The sequence below is a fragment of the Nothobranchius furzeri genome, chromosome 14, assembly GCF_043380555.1.
Source record: "Nothobranchius furzeri strain GRZ-AD chromosome 14, NfurGRZ-RIMD1, whole genome shotgun sequence".
NCBI classification, from domain to species: Eukaryota; Metazoa; Chordata; class Actinopteri; order Cyprinodontiformes; family Nothobranchiidae; genus Nothobranchius; species Nothobranchius furzeri.
This window is the reverse complement of record NC_091754.1, coordinates 58,129,190-58,155,492: the sequence shown is the minus strand read 5'-3', so window position 1 is coordinate 58,155,492 and position 26,303 is coordinate 58,129,190. Positions and strand designations below refer to the sequence as shown.

Genomic DNA, 26,303 nt, shown 5'->3' with positions numbered 1-26,303 from the left:
AGACTACCGAGCACTGGCGCCATCGGTCCCTTCGACCACCACCAGCAGGCAAGGGGGGTTAAGTGTCTTGCCCAAGGACACAACGACAGTGACAAACTGAGCGAGGCTCGAACCTACGGAGCAAGCACTTTGACTCCTGTGCCACCATCTCTCCCATTTTAACTAGGTTACATTGTAAACATACTGAAAGACTGTAAACACTTGAATTTGAACTTTACAATAAAGATGTTTATTGAATGTCATTACTGTTTGATTTTCATAGAATAAATCCACTTGTGGTCTTTTATAAATTAGGCTTTAAAGTATTTTTTATATATAAGGGACATTTCGTCTTCGTCTTCGTCTTCCTCCGCTTATCCGGGTCCGGGTCGCGGGGGCAGCATCCCAATTAGGGAGCTCCAGGCCGTCCTCTCCCCGGCCTTGTCCACCAGCTCCTCCGGCAGGACCCCAAGGCGTTCCCGGACCAGATTGGAGATGTAACCTCTCCAACGTGTCCTGGGTCGACCCGGGGGCCTTCTGCCGGCAGGACATGCCCGAAACACCTCCCCGGGGAGGCGTCCAGGAGGCATCCTGACCAGATGCCCAAACCACCTCAACTGGCTCCTTTCGATCCGGAGGAGCAGCGGTTCTACTCCGAGTCCCTCCCGAATGTCCGAGCTCCTCACCCTATCTCTAAGGCTGAGCCTGGCCACCCTACGGAGGAAACTCATTTCGGCCGCTTGTATCCGCGATCTCGTTCTTTCGGTCATTACCCAAAGCTCATGACCATAGGTGAGGATTGGGACGTAGATCGACCGGTAAATCGAGAGCCTGGCTTTCTGGCTCAGCTCCCTCTTCCCCACGACAGATCGGCTCAGCGTCCGCATCACTGCAGACGCCGAACCAATCCGCCTGTCGATCTCCCGATCCCTCCTACCCTCACTCGTGAACAAGACCCCGAGATACTTAAACTCCTCCACTTGAGGTAGGACCTCTCCCCCGACCCGGAGGTGGCAAGCCACCCTTTTCCGGTCGAGAACCATGGTCTCAGATTTGGAGGTGCTGATCCTCATCCCAGCTGCTTCACATTCGGCCACGAACCTACCCAGCAAGAGCTGAAGGTCAGAGCTGGATGAAGCTAGGAGGACCACATCATCCGCAAAAAGCAGAGACGAGATTCTCCTGCCACCAAACTCGACACACTCCACACCACGGCTGCGTCTAGAAATTCTGTCCATAAAAAACAAATATTTATTAGAAACAATGGTAAACTCAGGGGGCACCACAGACTGCGGTGAGCAAGCTGAAGTCTGGATCAGAGACTGCAAGACAGGAGAAAGGGTTAGGGAGCGGTTTGCGGACAGGGGAAGAGGAAGTGAGGAGGTGGTGCGGTCTCATTGTGGCGAGCAGCTGGGAGACTCAGGGGAGGGTTGAAGGCAGAGGGAGTAAGTCCAAGACGAGAGAGGTGAGGCGTGAGTGGGTCGGTCAAGGAGAAGACGGATACGTGGTTCAGGGGGGTCCTGTGGGAGTCTGGTGTGGAGGTGTTGATGAGGTTGGTTTTCTGTAGTAGAGGAGACGGCAGGTCTGAACACAAAACACAGCAGGGAAAATGTGGTTTTATAGCAATATTCAAAACTCCCAAGTTCAAAGGGTCTAAGCTGGCGAAACCTGCCCAAGGCGAGTAATCATCTGGCATTGTGCTGGTGTCTCCGTCTTCCTTTTAAACCCTGGTCATGATCTCTAGCTGGCCCACTCCCAGGAACCACCCCTCTGTATACAGGACTTACTCACCTCAAGACACAGAAAGAAAGGATAAGATCGTAATTTGACTTAAAAAACTTAAACAGGTTATAATATGACCTGCAATAAAAGTAGAATAAAATGAAGGAAACAAGTTTATAGAAAGAGACAAATATACCTATTATTACAGCACTGTTAACTGTTTTAATGTTCTAACAATATTATTTTTGACATTGTACAACATATTTATCAAAATTGCTTAATATATTGTACAAATAGCTCTACGTTGCCATAACTAACATACTGGTACCAGTAGCAGGTAAACTAGGATTGTACCGTTTTACATCTTGGATGTTTTAAAACAAATGAATGTGAAATTAATTTTAGTTTTTCGTGTTCATGTTAGAACAATCAACCACATCTACTCTTGTCTAAAACATTGACCATTTTTATTCCGCCATAATTATCAACTTACTATAAACATCCCAACCATCTGTTTATTGCTATTTTTGACGGTCATTACATCAGTGTTTAAAAGGGTTTTTGTAAAGTAAAAGAAACAATCATCATCTGTAAAAATTAAGCATTTGCAAACATTAACTTGAATTTGAAGCTCTTTCCGTTTTTAGAATATGTTTGTATACATTTTTTGTGACTTTGAATAAATAAATTGTGGAAAAAAGATAACGTGACTTTAGGTCACGTGACTTCTGGGTTCAAACAAGCAGTTCTGGTAAGGCAATGGCGACTGGAGGTGAGCTCAAGTCACCATTTTGCTGCAGCCAGGTCTTCTTGGGTCTTGTGTTTTTTTTTTTTTTTTTTTTTTTTTTTGCTCATCTGAAGCAGAAACAAAAGAGCATAGTTTTACAAATATCTGTTAAGGTGTTTGTGTAAATATTTTATTCATAATTGCAAAGTGAAGAATATTACACCTGTTTTAACTGCTTCACATAATATTTTAAATTTCTTAAATGCATCTCTAGAATGAATAAGAAAACTGTCATAATTTACCAAAATATTGCAGAGTCCCTGTTGTTTAAATATGCCTTGCACATTTCATATCGGTCTTTTGCTCTTTTTTGTTTCTGAAACTGCCTCACTTAATCTTTCTGTAACTGAGATGCTTATAACAAAGCCAAGTTCCTGACTTGTTTTATAGACCCACCCAATATGGCGACGACATTGACGTGTGCCTTTTTTCGGGCGGGAGCCGACCGGAAGAGGAGGAGACTGGGCTCTTCTTTTCTTGTCGTTCATTTCTAGTGTTTAGTCACGGAGGAGAGAAGTAATGGAAGGGCGGTAATGTACCTCAGCGTTGTTTGCCTACCACCATAAAGCCCTAAAGAAGAAGAAGAGATGTCTTCTCATAGTAATTCCAGACCTAATATGCCATGGAGCAACGGAGAGGTGAAAACCTTCCTTTCTTTGGTGGCGGAGGAAAGAATACAGGGCGAACTGGACGGCGCGGCGAGGAACGAGAAAATATTTCTAGAGCTCGCTGAAGCCATGGCCACGCATGGCTTTACCCGAAGCTCCAAACAATGTCGCGATAAACTTAAGAAGTTAAAGTGTGAGTACAGGGCGGTCGCAGTCCACAACGGTCGGAGAGGGGTAGATAAGCGACGGTGGAAATGGTTCAAAGAAATGGACGCCATTTATGGTAAAAGGCCCGCCAGCAGCGTCCGTGAGAGTGTCGTGGATTCTGCGGGTCCGTCTCCAGTTTCAAGTTGCACGTCGGGAAACGGTGAGTTGGGACTTATCTTAGGAAATGCTATTACTAAGATGTGATGTAAATAGTACCAGACTCAATCACACGTGGTTGCACTTTTGTTTACTGTGCAGACAAAAGGCTAGCTCTGCAGAATAGCTTCTTCACACGTACAGTACACGTGCCGTAAGTCTCCTCCCTTTCCGGTCGGCTCACGGGTCCCCGGAAAAACGATCAAATTTATTTTTATTTTTTAAAATTATTTAGTAAATTTACAAACAAACATGGCACCTTGACAATGTTAAGTCCAAAACTTAAATTCAAAAGGAGCAGTTAATATAACATTTGTAAATATCCATTAAAAAGACAACAACATGAGACAAAAGAACATTAAGAACAAGTAGAGTGCAGCTTTCAATGAGGGTACAGCATATATCATAGAATTAGGAAATCACTTTGGAAGTTCAGCTAACATGTTATATAGATTTTCGCGATATTTGTTGAGGTGTTTCAGGGATTTTAAATATAATTGAAATTCTATTAAAAAAACATTGAAGACGGGATGATTGCTAAATTTGTTTTTTATGGATAAAAAATTTGGCTAAACAGAGGATGATATTATAGCAGAGTTCTTTATCTTTATTATTGAATAGAATTCCAAATATGATCATATCTTTAGTGATGTGAACTGGGAGTGGTGTTTTAGTTTTGATCCATACCTCTAGTTTTTTCCAGAACAATTGTGTTTTCTTACATTCGTAAAATATATGATCTATAGTTTCCATGAGATTTTCGCAAAAAGAGCAGTTGTTGCTATCGATATTAAAACGAGCTCTTTACAATTCTTTTGAAGGATAGATTGCATTCATTATTTTAAAGTGGGTTTCTTTAGCTTTTGGTGGTATAGGTAATTTTACGTAGATAGTTCTTATTTTCTCAACAGACATTATATCAAATTTGTAAATTATGTTGTTTTTGTTTGTTTTTCCAGGAAAAAGAGATTCATTTAAGGCTGATCTTATTGTAAGATTGTTGCATTTTCTGTCATTTAACAGAAGACCTTTAATAGATAAGATAGGAAGGGTTGGAATAGAACATTGATGTTTTAGATATTCTCGGGCTTGGATGATAAATTGTTTTGGAAGTGCATTATGTAACCTGTTAAAGTCAAGCTCAGAAGCTTTAAAATTGTATCTTCTGCAGAAATTGTCATAATTCAAGAGCTGACCATCTACATCCATTAAGTGTATAATAGACCATATATTGTTATCTAACCAATCTTTATAGAATAGTGATTTGTTTCGGTGCAATATAAATTGATTGTTCCAAATCATGATTATAGAGTGTGGTGAGTAGTTATGTACATATATCATTTTCAGGGTTTCCCTGACATAGGCGTAGCCGTGGCAGCCCACCACGGCTGAAATCCTACCGCCACGCCTACAAGATCCAAAGTTTTTTTTTTTTGGGCTGTTTCCCGAAGAAGCAGCGGGAACTACTATATTGTCGCTTGTGATCACAGCCGGTGGGCAGCAAGGAGCAGGGAGGGCAAGGTGAAGTTACAGCATAAGTTACTGAGTTTAAAATTAGAAAGGTAGCAGTGGATATAATGCTTTTTGGTTTACATGTTTCAATAGCATTAAGATAAGTGTTGACGATCTTGACAGGTTTTCCTCCCCCCACCAGGATAAGCATCACTTATTCATGTAAAATTTATTTTTTTTTTTTTGTGTCTGACTTTATCCGCATCTAATACTGTATTACGGTGTGAGCGCAACAGCAACAACTTAAGATCGATTTGAGAGCAGCGTGAGAGGTCGGGTGTTTCATCTGAACCCTTAAAACCTCCAGCAGGCTACGTTGCACTATTGACGTGATAGCGCTGCGCGCTAACAACTTAGCGACGTGACATGTCTCGGAGAAAGCATAAAAACAAGTTGGACGCTTCTTCTGAAGCGGGAAAACCAGCAGGTTTCATCAGACTCGTAGTTTCTTGTTTTTGCTGGGGACCCCCTGTATTTTACAGCTCCCTCCTGCAGTCTTCCCCTATTAACATTTAAAATGATTCTGTAAATTCCGTGTATCAATAGAAAAAATCTCTGCCTCTGCAGTAAATGTAGTCTCCAAATAATAAATAAGAGGTGCATTCATCTGTGTATCTCCTTTGATCCGCATTAGTGATATTCTCAGCACCAGAACAGTGAAGCAAAGAAACAGATTCCTGAGTTTATGTTAGTAATTTTATTTATTAGGTGCATCTGACCTGTTCTATTTTTATCTGAAATGAGATCGAATCAGTGCTTCTATGGGCTGTCTCCACTCTGCACTAGAAAATTTTGGCTTTATTTAGAGACTTGTCAAAATTTCTCCCCGTTTCAGTAATATTTAATTCAGAACTTGCATTTTGTGGAAGTAAAATAAAAATCTGATTATTGCACAAATCATTCGACAAACATGTTCAGATCTGTACTGGAAGTACGCAGGTTCAGTTTTTCCCCTAGGAATTTTTCCAGCTGTGGTGGTGGTGTTGGCGGGGGGGGGGGGGGGGACTTGATGCACTCCACTTTGAACTGCACCAATCCAGCGACTGCTGCATTGTAATAACTAGTATTAAAGGTGAATACACCAATATTTGCACAAGAATAATTTCTGTTTTAAACTCTCAGTGACACACTTTGCAGGGTGGATTTGGCATTTAATTTTTCTTGGCGTCTGGAAAAACATCTTCTTTTGCCCCCTTTATTTGACTTTCTGCCCCCTTTATTTTGGTCCAAGACCATTACTGGGCTGGCCCTAATAAACACGTTCTACACCCCTGCTTAGTAGACTTAATGAAGTATTTTTAAGCCAGTATAAAAATGACTGATACACAAATTTACATATTTGGCATTATTGACCAATATTTTTGATTTGATTTATTTGTTAAGAACATCAAGATGCATTACAGTGAACATTATAATAAGCTGGGCGGACACTGTGCGACTTTTTCACTCGTAACACAGCTTCAGCTCAAACTGTACGACTTCAGCGCAGGGTAGATCTCACGAGTCATGTGCTCACTGTACGTCTGGCAGCAACACGTCTGACCTAAAATATGCTAAAAATAGCAGTTTTTACACAACACGTCTGTCTTTTTTGTCTTGTTTTGCCTGTTGTCCTTCGGGAGAGCTGCAGGAGGACACACAGGGATTTATGGGGGTTGGATGAGGAAACGAAATAAAGAAAGTAAATCTGTGTTTTGTGATCGGTTTAATTTGACACGAACACGACAAACACGCTTTCTTGACAATCTTTGTGAGTAAAAAAACGTGTAGAAATAAAAACAAACAACGTGTGTTATTAGGGAAATAGCGGGTGAACGGAGTTGATGCAGGATTGCGAATGCGCCGTGAGCGGTTCTGATACTTTTTGGGTCGCTGCCGCTCGCTGCGCCGCTTCAACCCTCATGAGGAACGAGATAAATATTAAACACTCCGGAAGTCCGTGCGAGCTCACGATTGCTGATCGGTAGCTGGTCACGTGGTGTTAATCGCCTCTCGTAACCCCCTGTACACTACACGACGCTCAGCGCAAAACTCGCCCCGATCTTGTGGATTCTCGCACGAGTGGAAAATCTGCTCAAAAAAGTGAAAAAGTCGCACAGTGCGCGCCCGGCTTACTGTCTGTCTGTGTGTGTGCGTTGATGCCTGGACCGAGCTGACGGAGCTCCCGGCTGCAGTTTTGCGTGTAGGGAGGGGCGGGCGCTCTATCTGACTGGCCAATCACAGAGCTTGAAGACAGTCAGTTACCCAATGAGGATTTCATTCAGCACGATTACAGATATTTCCAAGTTTTACACTCGTTTCATGCTCGTATTCGTCAAAAATGCTTTATCCGTACGCTCATAGCTGTAACCACCCTGCCGTGCCTCCTCCTCCTTGCTACCTGCCGGCTGTGATCACAAGCAACAACACAGTAGTTCCCGCTGCTTCTTCGGGAAACGGCGCAAAAAAAAAAAACATCAATAAAACTTGGGATGTTGTAGGCGTGGCGGTGGGATTTCAGCCGTGGCGGCCCGCCACGGCTACGCCTATGTAAGGGAAACCCTGCAGGTTTATTGCGGGGGTTGCAGCGCACGGATCCCCGTTTCAGCTTTGAACGCAGCAGGTGATGGAGACGCGCTTGTAAAGAACACAGGATAATTTGGGTTTTACAGACCTGATAGGAGGCTGATGTTGGGTAGGAAAACGTCCTCGGTTAAATACTCTGGACGACAGTAAAGTCCGTGTTAAAAGCACGTAAACGCAGATGACCTGAGATGCGGTTCGTTAATGATTAACACAGGCTTCTAAACTTTCTGAACATCTTGTTATTTTGTTTGAACAGATTTTTCTCAACAGTTTCAGCTGATTGTCACTTTATTAATAATAAGCCACAACAGAGCTCAGTAATAAAACATTAGTCTACCCCACCCCCGCTCTGTGCCGCAGCGCAACGGCAAAGCTGTCACTTCAGACCCGCGGATCAAGAGGCAGAGACATAACCCTCCCTTATTTTAATCAACAATAAAATGCAGCAAAGCATAGATCTGCAGTTATTCACTGAAGAAAACGTACCTTCTATGAGCTAAATAAAAATATTAAATTGAGTAAATGGATCAGGAAAGCAGGAAGAATAGTTTTTTCTGTTTTTACATTTTTCATTTCGTTTCATGGCGTTTGTTTACAATTTTCTTTCGGGAAAGGCAACTCTGCGCATGCTCAACCTATTTAATCGGATTAAATGCTTGGTGCATTTGTAGGCACGGCATGATCGGATCATTTCAGTGTCCATGTGAACAGATTCGGAAATTCCGATCAACCAAGATTTCAATTGGATTGAGGAAATTAGGTTCATGTAAACGCAGCTACTGAGACACAATTTTCCAGTTTTCTAGGTAGTGGCACGTTACCCCCATGTAGGCCTCTGTTGCCACACGTGTCCAGATATCAGTAGTAAGTGCTATGGTGTCAGTCTCTTGCAGGGCTTTCTTCATCTTGTTTTTGAGGTCTTCATATTTTTTCTTCCAACCGCTTTGTGAAGAAGGTCCGAGATGGAAGAGCATAAATCGGCTGGAAAGCAGCAATCATCGCTTTGAAGCCAACATCCTCCACCATGCTCAGCGGGTGCATGTCTGTAACCGGCATATTTAGAATGCGGTCTGTCAGTACGGCTGCTTGCAGCCCTACATTACTTTAAATCAGAAATTGATATGGATTGATCAGAAGTTGCTATGCTTGTTTGCAAGTAGGGCTGCAACAAACGATTATTTGGATAATCGATGAATCGGATGGGGTCTCGACACGATTAATCGGATTACATGGGGACATTGTTAAAAACTGCTAGGGAAACGTTATTTCTCTCCTTCCTTCACTTTATTAAACACAACATTATTAGAAAACAGTTCAATAGCAGAAAAACAACATGCCATCACCTAAATTGTCTTATAAGGTGTATAGACAGAGACCCTAAGCTACACCTATCTGTGACCTAAAATGCTTGGTCCAAGTTAAACAGCTTAAAGAGCAAGTCAACCCCTACCAGAGTCTAACTCCACTCCCACTTCATGTTTGAAAAATGCAACACATGCTGTTGCCTGGCAGACCGAGAGGGCGGAGCCACTAACAAATATACACACACTCAGGCTCACGACAGCATTGTGACATCATAATGTACCAGTTTACATCATAGCATACTTCTTAGCCAAAAGCGGTGGCAGATTTAAATTAAAATACAGTGCAGAGTTTTTACCTGACAACGGCACAGCACTGACAGTTTTAGGCAGAATATTTAAATTTTAACTAAGATGCACTGAAGTGCCAAATTATTGACGACACGTGTCTGCAGCACGATTAGACACTCATTTATTTAGTTTATCAGCAAAAAAAAAGTTTATTTGGGGGTGACTTGCTCTTTAAGGGGAACTCTCATCTGTTTTGTTTGATCTCATCTGTAGACATTTATTATAATTGGGGATGTCAAACAACAAATTTTTAAATGTAATTAAACATAGGCTGTGAATTAATCAAAATTAATCACTATTTCCAAAAATGACTGAAAAAATACCAAATAAACCAAAAGTAAATGAATGCCATCCTCCTTGCGATGATGCCCTGGGCAACTGCCATAAAGTCACATCAAGAAATGCTGCTGATCATTCCAATGATCCCAAATAGACTCACATTAGGCCACATGAAAGCAACTGAACCCAAAAATATATTAACCAGTATATAACTGCACTCTCACACAACACGCCTGCAGCAACAGTTAGGACTCCTCCCTCCCTTTTAAAAGCGTTTTCGCTTCCGAGGACATTGTGGTTGTAAAACCACACGCTAGTAGTCTGGCCCCGGTGTGATCAACCAGTTTCTGCGGGAATGTGACGGCGGAACCGGTTCGCAGCAGCGCGAGTCCCCCCCCCCCCCCCCCCCCGCGTTTATCTAATAGCGTCGCGCTTACGATTTTATAAACTTTTTTTACGAGCTTAGGGCATGTCTAGCCTGTGTAATAATCCGGGGCTTGGGTGAATCACTTTTGAAAAGTTTTTAACTTACCCGGACACAGAGCTCTCTCCTTCCTCGCTGATGATTCGCATAATCACTGAAGTACTCCCGTGCCATGCTAAGTCTGACCTACAAACATTGCAGGTAACGAATGTCTTCGCCTGATTTAACTGAAAATGCTCCCAAACTTTAGAAGTTTTTACTTTTTTGGGTCTGGCTGCTTCTGCCATGTACCTCTTCCGAACACCTGCCGGCTCTCCCTCGCGCTGATCTGACTTGCTTCCGGTCTGTGCGCAACGGCGGCCGGGGGGGTGGGGGGCTTTTGGAAGAGTTGCGCAACACAACGAATCGATGACGCAATTCGTTGCCAACGCTTTTAGTAATCGATTTTCATCGAATTTATCGATTCGTTGTTGCAGCCCTATTTGCAAGGGTTTCCTATTTCTCCAACCTGGTGAACCCCAAGGTGCTGTTTAACACCATCAGCAGCATCGTCTCTCCTGTCACTCCTACAGCCTCCATCCACTCTGTTACAGACTGTGAGAACTTTCTGTCTTTCTTTGAGTCAATAAGGTTAGATCTAGCATCTCTCCTTCAGCCTTATCGCTGCCTCTCCCGACTCCTACCAGGCCAATCATCCTAGGTAGCTTTGCTCCTGTTTCTCTGCCTGTTAACCAAACTAGTTAACTCTATGAAGACCTCTGCATGCCACCTCCACATCTTACCCTCATCTTTGTTTAAAAGTGCTTTTCAGTCCATCGGTCCCAGCGTGCTCTCTATAATTAATGCTTCTCTGGTCAGGTCTAGGGCTGAAACGATTCCTCGAGTACCTCGAATAATTCGAGTACAAAAAATCCTCGAGTCAAATTCTCTGCCTCGAGGATTCGTTTAATTCATATTTAATTAATTCATGGCTTTGCAATCGCCCGGGGTCCTGTTTCACCCGGACCGAAATAAGTGACGCACATACACACTGCACTGAATGTACACGCGAGTAGCGAACGCAACTTAACTTTCTCTTAAGCCATGGCGGACAACGTGGACCCCGGTGGAGTGCGAAAAAGACACAAAATGCCAAAGGTGTGGGACCATTTTTCACGTCGTAAGGCGGAAAACGTAGTCCAGTATAAATACTGTAAAATGGATTTAGCCTACCACAACACCACATCCTCCATGCTGCAGCACCTGACCAGGAAACATCCACATGTAAACGTCACTTCTGCAAGCGGACTCGGAGCCTCTACAAGATAATGCATTTTAGCCTGTATTTCTATATATTCTGCGGACACTGTGACTTTTTCGTTTGTAGCACTTGGTTTCAGCTCACACCGTACGTCTGGTAGCAACACGTCAGACTTAAAATGTGCTAAAAAATAGCAGTTTTTACAACACGTCAGACTTTTTACTGTGTTATTGATGCCTGTTGTCCCTCGGGATTGCTGCAGGAGGACACGGGTATTTATGAGTGGCGGAGGAAAATGAAAGAAAGTAAATAAATGTTTTGTGATCAGTATAATTTGACATAATCACGGCAAACATGCTTTCTCGACAATCCTTGTTAGTGTGAGAGAAAAAAGTAGAAATTAAAACGAACGTGTGTTAATAGGTAAACAGCTGGCGAGCCATGTTTGCACATGCGCCGTGAGCGGTTCTGGTGCTGTTTGGGCCGCAGCCGCTCGCATTTGTTTACTGTGAAGTAAAGTTGAAGTGCTGAAGTTTTGAAAACTAATTTTGAATAAAACTTGAAGAATAACTGGCAATTGCGTGCTTATTTGAAGAGGTCTTTCATATTTTATAACATGCTATTTGATATAATGGTTTAAAACGCAAAAGAGTAATTTATTAGAGTACTCGATTAATCGATAAAAGATTCGATAGAGTACTCGATTACAAAAATATTCTATATTCGCAGCCCTAGTCAGGTCCCTGCTTACTTTAAGAATGCTGTAATCCACCCGCTACAACCCGATACAATGCTTTTGGGCCGATATCAATATCAGAACAGGACAGCCCTACTCTTCACCATCTGTGTTATGTTACTGATTGTGTGTGATTCTGAAGTTGTATACTCTTGTCTTCAGGCCAGTCTCTGAGAGAGTTGATCAGCGAGCGACTAGCTGCTGCTGCTGCAGACATATTCTCAGAGTTTGAAAAAACCATCGCCCGATACGAGAAAGAGATCGATCGCCAACGCAGACTGCTGGAGGTCAACTCAGCCAGAACAGGTATGAAACACCAGCGGGACTCGTGGTGGTACTGAGGACTCGATCTCAGGACAGTCTGGGTGGATCTGTGTGCTTTTCTGAAGCTTTTTGACGGGACTGATTCAAGCCACAGAGGTTTATGGGTGCTGAGCACTCGGCTGCCTGGCCGGGCAGGACAAATTACAAGATTTTGTACATTTAAACAGTTTCATTCCAATATTTGTGAAAGAAAATAAATTATTTTCACAGATCAAATTACAGTTTTTCAAATCAAAATTGTTTTTTATGTTTAACAGATGCCATCAGTGTAGAATAATCTGATGCCATGAAAAACAAGGTGCTTCAATAAATTGTTGGTATTTCCCTATTTAGAGAAATAGATTTGCTCCGTTTCCTTTTACTTTAGTGATTTGTAGACAACGTTAAAAAGACAAAAACTAAAAACAAGAATAGCTTTCAAACATATTAACTCATTCGCTGCCAGCGTTTCTCACCGTTTTTACAGTTTTTTTAAGAGTCAAAGAACGTTGCGCGCTAGCATGATGTCGATGCCAAAACAACCAAAACAAAGCGGAGACTCACCTCTTACATCAGGAAGAATCCGCGTGTTTCGAGCGTTATCCAATCTTTCATAATCCGTTGTTGAATTGTGATCGGCAGACGCTTTTCCGGTTCGCGCCTCACTTTTTTTTTACAGGAACGGCCCAAAACGATCTCCTAACACATGGATGGTCTGCTTCCTGACCGTGTGACGTATGCGGATGAAGATCGGCTTCAGGGCTGAGATGTTTGTTCTCTCAGCGCGGGGGCTCGTTCTGATGCTCAAACAGTAAAAAAAATGCAAATGACGACTTTAGTCGTCATTGGCAGTGAACGGTTGGATCTAAAATGACGACTTTAGTCATCAATGGCTGTGAATGAGTTAAGAAACATGCATAAACATTCTTTAAAGTTACAAGTAAAGAGCTAAAAGAGCCATCCTCATTTTACCATAGTAGTAGTAGTGTAAAAAATCTTTGTTTTTAATTAAATAAAATACAAAAAATTAAAGAATATTAAATATGTAATAAACAAAAAAACAACGTGCAAAAAATTCCCAAAAAGGAAAAAGAAAATAGTGTTGCCCAACCGTACTGCACTTTCTCCTGAAAAACAAATGCTTGTAAACAAAGGCTGACACTATCGCCACATTAGTCAGTGTCTGTATGGTCTGTTTGTCCAGAACTCCCACTGCATTACATCAAGAAAGATGAGGAAGTTCTGACTGACCAGCAGCTCTGGAACCAGGAGAGGACCTCCAGTTTGGACCAGGAACAAGCTGAACCTTTACATGAGGTACCAGAACCTCAGCAGATTAAAGTGGAGCAGGATAACCCAGAACATTTGCCGTTTATAGAACAAGAGGAGCTTTGCATCAGTCAGGATGAAGAGCAGTTTGTAGTGAAGCTGGAGAATGTTGCCTCCTTTTCAACTCCTATTGATGAGGAAAGAAACCACGATGGACCAGAACCAAGCAGTGAGCAACGGGTTTCTTCAGTGTTTCCTGAGGCTGAGGTCAGGGATGCCTCCCCTGCAGCGTCATCAGGTGTGTGTTTTCTGTGTTTGTGTGTGTTAGTGATGGAAACCCTGGCTCTTAAAAAAAAAAAACTAAGAAAAAAACAATGATGAACAAGAGTCTGCTTCTAGATCTGCAGAAGGAGGAAAAAAACAACAACACACAATAATACAACAGGAGCAAACAATCACTGTGTCAACCTGATGAGGAAATATAAAATCAACATTGTTTTACTGAACAATCACAGGATAATAAATCACAGTGCATTTAGTGCCAACCACAGCCTTAAGACGTGTTGAACGTGCCCAAGTTCATACTTATGAGAGCACCATGTGAGCACCTGTGTGTGCACGAGCTTGTTTATGTAAGGTTTCACTATAGGAGCGTCCAATAGAGAGTGTGAGGGGCCACAGGTCTGCCCCCCCCCCCCCCCCCCCAAAAAAAAGATGTGGGTGGGTGGGGGTGGGGTGGGGGGCTCCAAGTCCCAGAGATTCAGGAGCTGTCCCAGAGCACAGAGACCTCAGGGAGACTGCAACCAGTTAAGGTTGGTTTATGCTTGACGCGTCCGCACGGCTCCGCGCGGAAAAGTTGCGTCATTTTGCGTCATTTTAACAACCACGCCCCTCCACCGCGTCTCCGCACGGCCCAAGATTTCCGCAACGCGCACCTCGGAAAATTTCTAACCACGCGGACGGTCGGACGCGGAAAAACATGGCGGACCGGCACGGCAGAGGTTCGTAAATACAGACATTTGTATGATTCAGCTCTCAGAGATCACCGTGATCAACATGTTGTTAATAATTCTTGGAGAGAAATAGCTCGCACTGTCGGAAAAGACGAGAACGCTGTTAAAAATGCTGAAATACCATGTTGTAAACAGTGATTTCTACTTCTACTATGGTGTAGTGTTGGATGTATGCCAGAGCTCCATGCTGCCCCCTACAGTTTGGGAGAATATTGGCTCACCGCAGAGACGAGCCGCACAAACCATAAACGCTGCGAGTTGTGAAGCGCGTTCCAGCCGTGAGCCGCATCACCGCGCGGAAAGTGAATGCGTCAAGCATAAACCAAGCTTAAAGCCCGTGCCCCCCCTAAGAGGCGCAAAGGGGGGCCACAACCAGCAGCCGGCAGAGTCCCGGGGGATATCAGCGGTAAGCCCACAGGCCCGCCCGCAGCCTCCCACCCCCAAGTCGGCCGAGCCACGTCACCGTTTTTGTATCTAAACCTTCATACTGCGGTTGTGTCAGCGCCAACACAACATGGCTTCCATAATTTAAACAACCATAACTCTTTGACCGTTTGCACAATCAACGTAATTCCAACGGATTCTGAAATTCCATGAATTTATGACTCAGTAATGTTTAGGGTTGCAATGATTATAAATTTTGGTGGTACGATTATAGTCTGAAGTTTCACGTACCACGATTATTTTGCATAAATTGATTTCACATTTGTTTTAACATATAAATCACAATCGCATTCTATAATTTATTGATAAAAGACATAGCATAACAATTCAGGGTTTTAAACCCCTGAATTATCTATTGTTCCTTTTCAGAGATTTTACTTAGAAAAATTCACTCTACTACTGATTTGCAACGTCGATGTTTTATCTCCACAAATAACAAAAACCTGGAGGAATTCTGCTGTGTGGTGGAGTAGCTAATGCTAACAATTAGCTCCTACTAGTCGAGATGTTTTCTGCTGTTTCCTGGATGGTAAAACAGCAACGTCCTTCCCCGTCGTGAGTCAAGATGGGTGAGTCCATGAATGTTGAGTGACGTAGATTTGTCAGGAATTTCTAATCCTTGAATTTTACCATCTTATTTTCTATCAGAAGCTAATGCAGATGTAGGAGACTATTTTCATGTTCAGCCTGCATGAAAAACTCAGTGACTGATTATCAGAAATAATCATTAAAAATCCTTTTTTGTGAACTACACTTTTAATCATATTTGTCTGACAACCTTTTTTGAGTTTCTGCAAAAAGACAAAAAGGTTTAACTGTTGACAGCTGGTCAGGGTTAGCACTGAAGGATGGAGACGCCTTGATGAATTAAGATGCTAAATTCCTACTAGTGCAGTTATATCTTTTCAAATTTCATCTGTAAGAATATTATTTGGACATGGATAAATGATATTGTTGCTGTATAATAATATATTGTTGTTGGCCATGACAGACCACTTAATACAAAAGATTAAGTAAAATAAGCAGATGAATAGACTTGTATAAGGAAGTCTAGGAGCCCTTTTTAGAGTTGGTTAATAATTTATCATCATAAGTGGTAATGGATATGTCATATTTGGTGAACATTAAATTTATTTATTTACTGTTAATGTTAATTTTTCATGTTACTACTAGGATTTCTATTTAACGTAATACTATTGGTCAGACTGGTGGGGAGGTAAAAGGTTTAAGAGAAAATAATAAAACGCCTTCTTAACTACTCTTGAACGGAGACAATGGGATGAATTGAAATTAGAAATGGGACACTTGTATCTCTAACCAGGAAAGGACAATAGAAAATTGCTCAAGAGATATGATAAGAGACATATAGACTGATTATAATCATTGATATAATGTTTGCATATATTATTGACTTTGACAGAGAAAATAAACATAATAATGGCGGAAAAAAGAACCACAAAAAGTAAAATCTAAATTCATTTAGCGAATTTCAGTAAACAAAAAATATTTTGAAAATGTAAACATGTGTAAACCACGCCCACTTTTCTGTTAATTAACTTATTGAATGCATCGTCCCAGGGCTGTGTCTTGAATACATGAACCAAATTTCATGCAATTCCATGAAGCGATTTTGACAGTATAAATTTTTCCAGTATATAACACCCCCTATAGTTGGGTCTAGGGCTGCAGCTATCGAATATTTTTGTAATCGAGTACTCTATCGAATCTTTTTTTCGATTAATCGAGTACTCTAATAAATTACCCTTTTGTGTTTGTAAACCATTATATCAAATAGCATGTTATAATTATGAAAGACCTCTTAAAATGAGCAAGCAATTGCCAGTTATTCTTCAAGTTTTATTCAAAATTAGTTTTCAAAACTTCAGCACTTCAACTTTACTTCACAGTAAACAAATGCCTGTGCAAAAAATAAGTATGCAACCTGAGCCGATTTTCCCCTCGTGCGAGAATCTGCTAACCTGCAAGCCAGAGGATAACTGTTGAAGTAGCGCTGCGAGCGGCTGCAGCCCAAACAGAACCAGAACCGCTCACGGCGCAAACAGCTCGCCGGCTGTTTCCCTATTAACACACGTCCGTTTTAATTTCTACACTTTTTTCTCACCCAATAACAAGGATTGTCGAAAGCATGTTTGCCGTGGTTTTGTCAAATTATACTGATCACAAAACATTTATTTACTTTCTTTCGTTTTCCTCCGCCACTCATAAATACCCGTGTCCTCCTGCAGAAACCCCGAGGGACAACAAATATCAATAACAACACAATAAAAAGTCCGACGTGTTGTGTAAAACTGCTATTTTTTAGCACATTTTAAGTTCGACGTGTTGCTACCAGATGTACGGTGTGAGCTAAAACTGAAGTGCTACAAACAAAAAAGTCGCAGTGTCTGCAGAATATATAGAAAAACAGGCTAAAAAGCATTATCTTGTAGAGGCTCCGAGTCCGCTTGCAGAAGTGACATTTACAGGTGCTGCAGCACGGAGGATGTGGTGTTGTGGTAGGCTAAATCCATTTTACAGTATTTATACTGGACTACGTTTTCCGCCTTACGACGTGAAAAATGGTCCCACACCTTTGACATTTTGTGTCTTTTTAGAACTCCACCGGGGTCCACGTTGTCCGCCGTGGCTTAAGAGAAAGTTAAGTTACGTTCGCTACTCGCGTGTACATTCAGCCCAGTGGCCATGTGCGTCACTTATTTCGGTCCGGGTGAAACATGACCCCGGGCGATTTCAAAGCCATGAATTAATTAAATATGAATTAAACGAATCCTCGAGGCAGAGAATTTGACTCGAGGCTTTTTTGTACTCAAATTATTCGAGGTACTCGAGGAATCGTTTCTGCCCTAGTTGGGTCAAGCTAAAAATTGAAGTATACTCCCGAGTAGACTTAAAGCATCATTGGTATGAAAAGCTTTGAAAAATCACAAAAGGTTTAGAAGTTATACTAAAAGCTTTGTTCCCTTAAAAATAATTTTGAATGTGTATTATTTTTTTTACTGCAAAAAATTCTAAAACCACAATGAAATTTGTCAACTATCACTTTGTTGCCTGTTAACTAAAGTAGGTTTCAGCTTTGAAAAATTTTTTTACTAATTAGCATGGTTTTAAAAAAAATTGTCCAAAGCTATGCTGAATTAGTTAATTAATTTCTCTATTGAATTGGTGTTGCCTTGTAAACCAACACATTCTCACACCCAAAGCGTCAAAATGACACGTGTGACCAAGCGTCAAAATATGACGATCAGGGTACCCCAGCGCGTCCTCCCGACACGTCCTTTGTGACACCATCATGACACTCATGATATAAAGTGGGAATCACCACTCGACTAAAATAGTGATGAGATGGCAAGTTATACCGTTTGTCCAAAGTGTTGATTAGCTTCTTAAATGCGGGGTTGTTCACTGTGTTGACTGAGCATTGGTCTTTGGCGAGGAAAAACGTTACCGCGTTTGTTATCTCCTTGTGTCTCTGGGAGCTGGTGGGATATTTAGTCACGTTGTACAGGGTAGCGTGAATGGAGGTCTGTGAGGATGAAGCCGGTGTTGTTGAGGGTTTTTCCTCTATGCTCCTTCATTGTTTCATCGTATGTTACTTTGTGAGCGGTCCTCAAATTATTAAATAAATTGGTAGTGTTGCCCTGTGGTGCAGCTACAACACCGTAGCAAAGTTTACACACTATATCGACTTGATTCACGTCTGACTCTGCGAACCCGTAATATTTCCACACCACTGAAGTAGTTTTACCTCGCTTTTCAACCAATGGAATTCTTTTCTATAGCAGCCATTATCCTCTCCTCTCCAAAAAACGTCTGCTTAGTTCCTCTGAGGTGACGCTTTACTAGCTTTACTCTTGATGTGACGCGTCACATGTTCGAAATGCAGATAGGTGCGCTCGATTTGCCACGCGAGGGTAAAGCACGAGGGAGGTGCTAATAATCGGCTCAGTCATTTTTAATGATTGTTGAAAGCCCAGATCGTAATCGTGATTAAAATTCGATTAATTGAGCAGCCCTACTGTCCACTGAGGTGGACGTGTAATAAATTATTTGTAAATTATTAAATGTTACAAAAAATATTGGTTTAAATTTGTTTCATTCACATCTAAAGATGAGTGAAAAAAGTGTTAAAAAATCATGGTTGAAGATTTCATTCATGTATCAAAGATAAAAAAAAAACTTTGTGTGTGGCCTAAAAGCCTTATTAAAGCCACACTTAAAGAAAATTACTTACAAACTTTGGCAATAGGGTGTAAATCTGCACTTCAAGGTTTTGTAAAAATCCATCAATCAATGATGCAGATATACATTTTCTGATGCATTGGTACCTCTATTGGTGAATCTGAACAAAAGTCAATAGTTATGTCTTACATCTCAAAATATATAAGAATGTAAAGTTTTGTCATGTACTCTATGTATGTTGGAGGAACAGACATTTAGGTCATGAGCGAGAATAGTGCTAAGGTGTTGCATGTTGTTTAGCTAGCACAATTTCGAAAATTTTCTATCAAGTTTCATTTTCACAGTCTGTGAATCAGATATGCATAGTTTCAAACCAATTGGGTTGTATTATAGAAGGACTAGTAAAGAAGATGCAATCTTTTTGCAACATAGAAAATCATCTAGTTAGGCAGAAGTGAGCATGGCCGATCTAAAAAAAAAGCTGTTAAATAATCCACTGATCAAGCGACACAAAAGTTTTTGTATGTCAGACTATGGTTTGGGAGTTATAAGCAAAAACCAATTAACCTTTGCAATAGTGCCACCTAGGCGTTATGGAGTATGCATTTTTTTTTTATCGTCAAGCCGCATTTGAGATTTGCTATCAGACTTCCCAGTTAAAATTTTCCTGACCTTTCCTGGTTCTTGCGCCCAATTAGAAAATAGCATAGAATAATAACAGAGAAAAATAGAAATATATGTGCAAAAACAGTAGGGTTTCCTGCCTGTCAGCTTGGATCCCTAAAAAAAAATCTGCATTGAGACTTTGATAATGTATGAAAAGGTTAAATTTGACCATTAAGCTCTTTGTAAACTTGTTCCTTTGTCTCAGGTTCTCTTCTGCAAACAAAAACTTATCGGAGGGTTTCTACACATTTAGATAAATCGGATGATAAAAATAAATTGTGCACTTTATATTAATGCAATAATCAACATTTTCTTTCATCTTTCAGCCTGTCCAGAACCTCCACAGCATTATGTCTGTGAAAAGGAGAAGGTTTTGCCTGACCAGAAGCTCTATAACCAGGAGAGGATCTCCAGTTCATGTCAGCCGGAACCTGAACCTCCATTGATCAAAAAAAGACAGGAAGAACTCCGTATCGGTCAGCATGAAGGGCAGTTCCTTCCGACACAGGAAAATGTAACCTTCATGGTGACTTCTCCTTCTGAAGAAACTGATTGCATTGAACAGGAATCACACTGGAACCAACCCTTGTGTCCGCGTTCTACTGAAGCTGAAAACCAAGATCAAGATATATGCAAGAATGAAAACGGCAATGAAGATTTAACAAAAAATGAAAGTCATCAACAAACCAAAGATCAAAGAAACAGTGTAGAGACCCATAAACCAAAAAAGCAAAAGAAGGCTCACAGAGGCAACAGCCAAGTTTTATGTGGAATCTGTGAAAAATCTTTCAGTCACAATGGTCTTTTAACTCTTCACATGAGATGTCACACAGGTGAGAAACCATTTATATGTGAAACTTGTGGGAAAAGTTTCTCTACAAATTACCACTTGACTAATCACACACGAAGTCACACAGGCGAGAAACCGTTTAAATGTAAATATTGTGGCAAATGTTTCTCTTTGAGGGGTACCTTGATTATTCACATCAGAGTTCACACAGGTGAGAAACCATTTACGTGTAGAGTTTGTGATAAATGTTTCTCTAGGAGTGATAGTTTGACTTCACACATGAGAATTCACACAGGTGAGAAACCATTTTCATGTAGGATTTGTGGTAAATGTTATCGTATTAGAAACCACTTATCCACACACATGAAAACTCACACAGGTGAGAAACCATTTAAATGTAAAATTTGTGGTAAATGCTTCTATAGGAATATTGACTTGACTAAACACAGGCGAACTCACACGGGTGAGAAGCCATTTACATGTGGAACTTGTGGTAAGTGTTTCTATATGAGTAGTCACTTGACTATGCACATGAGAACTCACACACATGAGAAACCGTTTACATGTGAAACTTGCAGTAAATGTTTCTATACGAAGTATATCTTGACTAATCACATGAGAAGTCACACGGGTGAGAAACCATTTACATGTGAAACTTGCGGTAAATGTTTCTCTTTGAGAGGGACCTTGAATACTCACATGAAATTGCACACAAGTGAGAAACCATTTACGTGTGAAACTTGTGGTAAAGGTTTCTCTTTGCAAGGTGGCTTGATTAAACACAAGACAGTTCATTCAGGTGAGAAACCACATGCATGTAAAATTTGTGGTAAATATTTCTCTGTTGGTAGTAAACTGGCTTGCCACATGAGAACTCACACAGGTGAAAAGCCATTCACATGTGAAGTTTGTAGTAAATCTTTCTCTCAAAGATGTTACTTGATTGCTCATATGAGAGTTCACACAGGTGAAAACCCATTTACATGTGGGACTTGTGGCATATGTTGCCCTACGAAGAAACACTTGACTAGACACATAAAAACTCACACAGATGAGCGACCATTTACATGTGAAACATGTGGTAAATGTTTCTCTGAGAAAGGTGCCTTGAACACTCACATTAGAGTTCACACAGGCTTGAAGCCATTTGCATGTGAAATTTGTGGTAAGTGTTTCTCTAAGAGTTATTCTCGGACTACACACATGAGAACTCACACAGGTGAGAAACCATTTACATGTAAAACGTGTGGTAAACGTTTCAGTCTTAAAGGTTCCTTGAGAACTCACACGAGACTTCACACAGGTGAGAAACCATATACATGTAGAATTTGTAGTAAAGGTTGTTCTAGGAGTGATGAGTTGACTCTCCACATGAGTACTCACACAGGTGTGAAACCCTATTCATGTGGAATTTGTGGCAAATGTTTTTCTAAAAGGAATCACGTGGCTTCTCATTTTAAAACACAACACATATGAAAAGGCTTTTCCATTTCTGATCTATTGACCCTTTGCACCGACGTCACCTAATCACGTGGGTCCACCGTGGTGGACGGCAAAAGCATGTAAACAGTGAGCAACACGATTACTAAACAAAGGAAAAAGTAGAGCCTGAAATTGTTTTTGCGATCAAAACAAAAACAAAACTCCTCCAGAATTCCTTCAACTAGTTCATGCCCAGTTCAGTTATCAGAAGAAGTAGTGCATCTAGCGGTATGCTAACTAGCTTACCAACGTTAGCTTACGTTCTCTCTGCAGCTGTTTACCGATAACATGTTGCTGAGTTTGCCTAAATTCACCCCTCTGGATTTATAACTTTGTTGTAAACAGCGTTTCACTTTACACCAAAGCTGATTTTTAAAAAGTCTGGATCCCTACCAGCTTCTGTTGCTGGTGGTGGTACCGAGTTCAGCTGCTGCTCTCACACCGGAATAAGAAGATCTCTGAATGGTGATGCTCATATAAATAAATAACGTAATTTTAACACACGTAGTCATACATCTGAGCTTTAATATTGTTAATAATTGTCTCGCTTTACACAACAGTGGACGGCACGCAGCCTCCGTGGTGAAATGCCCACCCATCAGGATTATCAATAACTAGTATAAACACATCACATTTATCCCCGTCTTCCTCGTGAAATAAATTAACGTTAATCTTACCCGTTAAAAACATGTTTGCTCTAAATCTGACGCCTGCTAGTCCGCTTGATTGATCGCTGCAGTTTATCTCCGTCCTCAGTCTCCATCAGTTATTAAAAAGAAAAAAAGAGTTGAGTTTACGTCCTTGTCTGTTAGTGCAGCCGACCACGCAGCAAGCTAAAACCATTTTATTGTCAAATCAACTAAATAAAAGTGATAAAAGGCTACAAACTGGCTTGTTTTGACTACCTTCACTGGAGTTTCTACGGGTGTAAACGGTCTTTGTGCTGTCTATCATGTCGAAGGGGGTGGTCACATGAGTGGCGTGACATCACGTGCAAAGGGTCAATAGGAAGCCTAAGTCACCCATCTCCTTGCAGGCCATAAGTCCCTGGAAGAAAGAAAAAATGAATGCAAGTCAACGGGGCTATAAAAACAATTTTTCTAATTCCGTTAGTTTTGCATCATTTTCTTTACAAATAATGTCTGAATTTGAAACTCGCTTTCTGATGCCAAGTTTTTTTTTTAACAGCGACTAAAACTATTTTAGGTGTGCGAAAATATGTCCATGACTACTAATGCACCTCATCAAATTGACGTCATCAAGCCAGACACAGAAAACAGATATGGATAACTTACTCTAAGATCAGCAAACTTTGTAAACTTCCTTCAGGAGAAAAGAACCACCATAAATCTTGCCATGTGGTAAGTAGCAGCTTTGCTGGAGGACAGGTTATTCTGTGGTGATGTCCGATTAGTAATTATAGTAATTACAACCACAGCTTATAAATCGTGACAGGTGTGGAAAAATTAATACTTTTCATAAAGGGACCTGCCATCTGGCAGGCTCGTTCTTCGCCGTAAGATTTGTTACCCCCTTTTTTTTCTCTTTTTTTTTCACAAATACAACTTGAACTGCAACGGGCATCCCCACAAATTTTACATCAAAACTACTGGCTCTGCCATAGAAAGTGTGTACAAAAAAAATTAGAAAAAATTTCTCATTTTGGGTGGGTGCCCACTGTTGCCCACACTGGTGGGTTAAACCCATCTTTGAATAAGCCAAACAAATTGGGTCGAAATCACCCATAAAGTTTGAGATTGGTCTGATCATGCATGTGAAAGTAATAAAACCAAGGAATTTAATGGTGACAGGTCAATACTTGATGATAAGCTACGTCCATACTGTCAAACTTTTGTAGAATCTATAGGTTCAGTTTTTTCCACCTTGTCTTAAGTTTTTTTTTAATATACTTTGTCTTAAGAGTATATAACAGAAATTCCAAGATGACAGGTGAAAAGGGCTAGGTAAGGTTGGCGTACCTTAACATGTGCAAAAAACCCAAAATGGCTGACTTCCTGTGGAGTATGTAGCATGGCTCCAAAATACTTTTTTGTAGGTTCTGAGACCATAAATAAATTTACCAAATTTCGCAATCCTCAGTCAAAGCATGGCACGGGGCTGACATTTTTAATGGACCTAGGGGGCACTATTGCAGAAAATAAGCCACGACCACCAGATTTTATGGTTAATTTCTATTAAGGATTGGATTTGTATCAATCACTTGTAATTTTATACCAATAACATCAGAATTGATGGAATGGCGGGCAAACGTAATTCCATGGTGGGATGTCAAATTTTGCCATTTCCCTAAAGTGCCCCTGCCAATGTGGGACCCCAAGTGACCCCAACATGTCTACTGCTATTTGCCAGAGATTTGTGTCGATTAGATGAAAGAGGTCAAATTAGGAGCTTTGGCTGTAAAGCACAGTGTGGCGAGAGGTCAGTGTTTGAGGCTTAGCCACACCCACACCATTAGACTTTAGAAAAATCTGTCGGTTCAGTTTTTTCCAGTATGACAGAAGTTAGAAGGCGATAGGTGAAGTGTGTGGGGGGTTAGCGTACCTTTAACGTGTGCAAAAAAACACAAAATGGTGTACTTAGATTAAAATGGCAGACTTCCTGTAGGACATAGAACATGTGTCCAAGAAACTTTTTTTTTGTAGGTCCTCAGACTTTACATAAGTGTACCATATTTCACAACCCTAAGTCAAAGCATGGCTTGGGGCTGGCAGTTTTAATGATACTAAGGGGCGCCATTTAAAAAAAAATTGACACACCCACCAGATTTTCAGGTTAATATTTATGGACGTCTGGATTTGTATCAGTCACCTGAAATTTTGGACCGATAACAACGAATTGAAGATAGATTTCTGGCATCATCGGTTTGTTGCGGTAAATTAAGTCATAATGCTGTTGTACTACAGTGTGCTCGTCTCTTAAGTCATGACTGGTGGTACTTGGCTCTGCAAGAGATATGTGTGTGTATGTATATATAGATATATATAGATGTAGATAGATACATACATAGGTAAAGTTATGTGTGTATGTATGTATGTATGTATAAAGTATACCCAATACATTTAATCGTCCCATTATCAGTGAAAGCCATTATTACACAAAAAAACATGCCCAGACATTATGTTTTTAATGTTTTTTATTGTCAACTATTTTTTTTTTTATGTTTTGAATGAGTGATGTATGGTGGTGCTGTCTAATGCAAATTTCTCCCAAAGGAAACCAATAAAGAAATTTCACTTTGACTTTTCATCGGTCTTTGTCATCTGTTACTGCATTTCTTTGCCTTTTTCAATTAAACGCCTTGCACGGTTGAGTTTCCTCTTCTGCAGAATTCAGTATTACTGTAATAGTTAATGTTGGTGTGGACATTAACATGAGTGACCAGCTTTAAGGTTATTTTGGAAACGATGATAACATTAAACATTTACATTGTATAAATACACCGATTGGCACTAACAATGACAAATGTGACCGTAAATGCTGCTGATTTACCACAAGAGCATCTTTAGGAAAAAATGGGAGCAATCATGCTTTTACACCTTTTAAGCAGGCTTAGGAACTACGACAAAATCAAGGCAAAGAACGCTGAATACCACTAAATTAGCGTGCAGATATTACAACTTCTTTACCAGCAAAGATTTTACTGTCCATAGCCACGTTCACATCTGGGCTGGCACGGATCGAACCCGGAAGGGTAAGTTTATGGCCATTACACACTAGCAGCAGCTCCAATCCGCCTGGAACGGGTTGGGAGTATCTGACATCTTTTCAGCACTCTTCTCGAGGAGGTCTGCCTGGAGCCAAACTGGGCCGACACACCTACTGCTGACTAATTGGCTGGCTCAAAAGCACACCAATCATCAGGAGGAGCCTCCAACTGGGGGATTGAATCAGCCCGCGGAGGCTTCCTGCATGCACAATTCATTATCATTCTGGATGGTGCCTTTCTCTTCCTGGCACTCGCAGAGTACAGACGCTTCTCTTTTTGCTCCCTTATCTTTTTTTCCCAAGGCTCTTTGTCCTGTCTGCCCACAGAGCGCTTCTCTGCATTTCTTCTGAAAAACCCTATTTTTAACTATGGATTTGAGGAATTGGTCATTCAACGCAATTGATAAGATTGTTTCAACAAAGAACGGAGCAGGGGGTTCCCTCATGCCCGCAGTGGACACACACAGCGGGGTATTTGCTGGATTCCTGGAGGGAGTGGAAGATCGCATGCCTCTCCCAGCTGTCCAATGAGGACGTCGAAGA

General features: G+C 41.1%; 1 protein-coding gene across 2 annotated transcripts in view; it reads left to right on the top strand.

Annotated features, from left to right (window-relative positions):
• Positions 1-25,299, top strand: part of LOC107395602 (zinc finger protein 665) — a 67,307-nt gene extending 42,008 nt beyond the window's left edge. Inside the window, exons 1-4 of one of the 2 annotated variants that reach the window (XM_054743218.2) lie at positions 2,946-3,463; positions 12,030-12,173; positions 13,375-13,737; positions 20,089-25,299. In XM_054743218.2, coding sequence (XP_054599193.2) covers positions 3,076-3,463; positions 12,030-12,173; positions 13,375-13,737; positions 20,089-22,028 — 2,835 coding nt within the window. In that variant the 5' untranslated portion in view covers positions 2,946-3,075 and the 3' untranslated portion in view covers positions 22,029-25,299. Of the gene's footprint in view, positions 1-2,945; positions 3,464-12,029; positions 12,174-13,374; positions 13,738-20,088 lie in introns of those variants that run through there. The other variant, XM_070544224.1, reaches the window with a different exon arrangement.
• Positions 25,300-26,303: the final 1,004 nt, after the last annotated feature.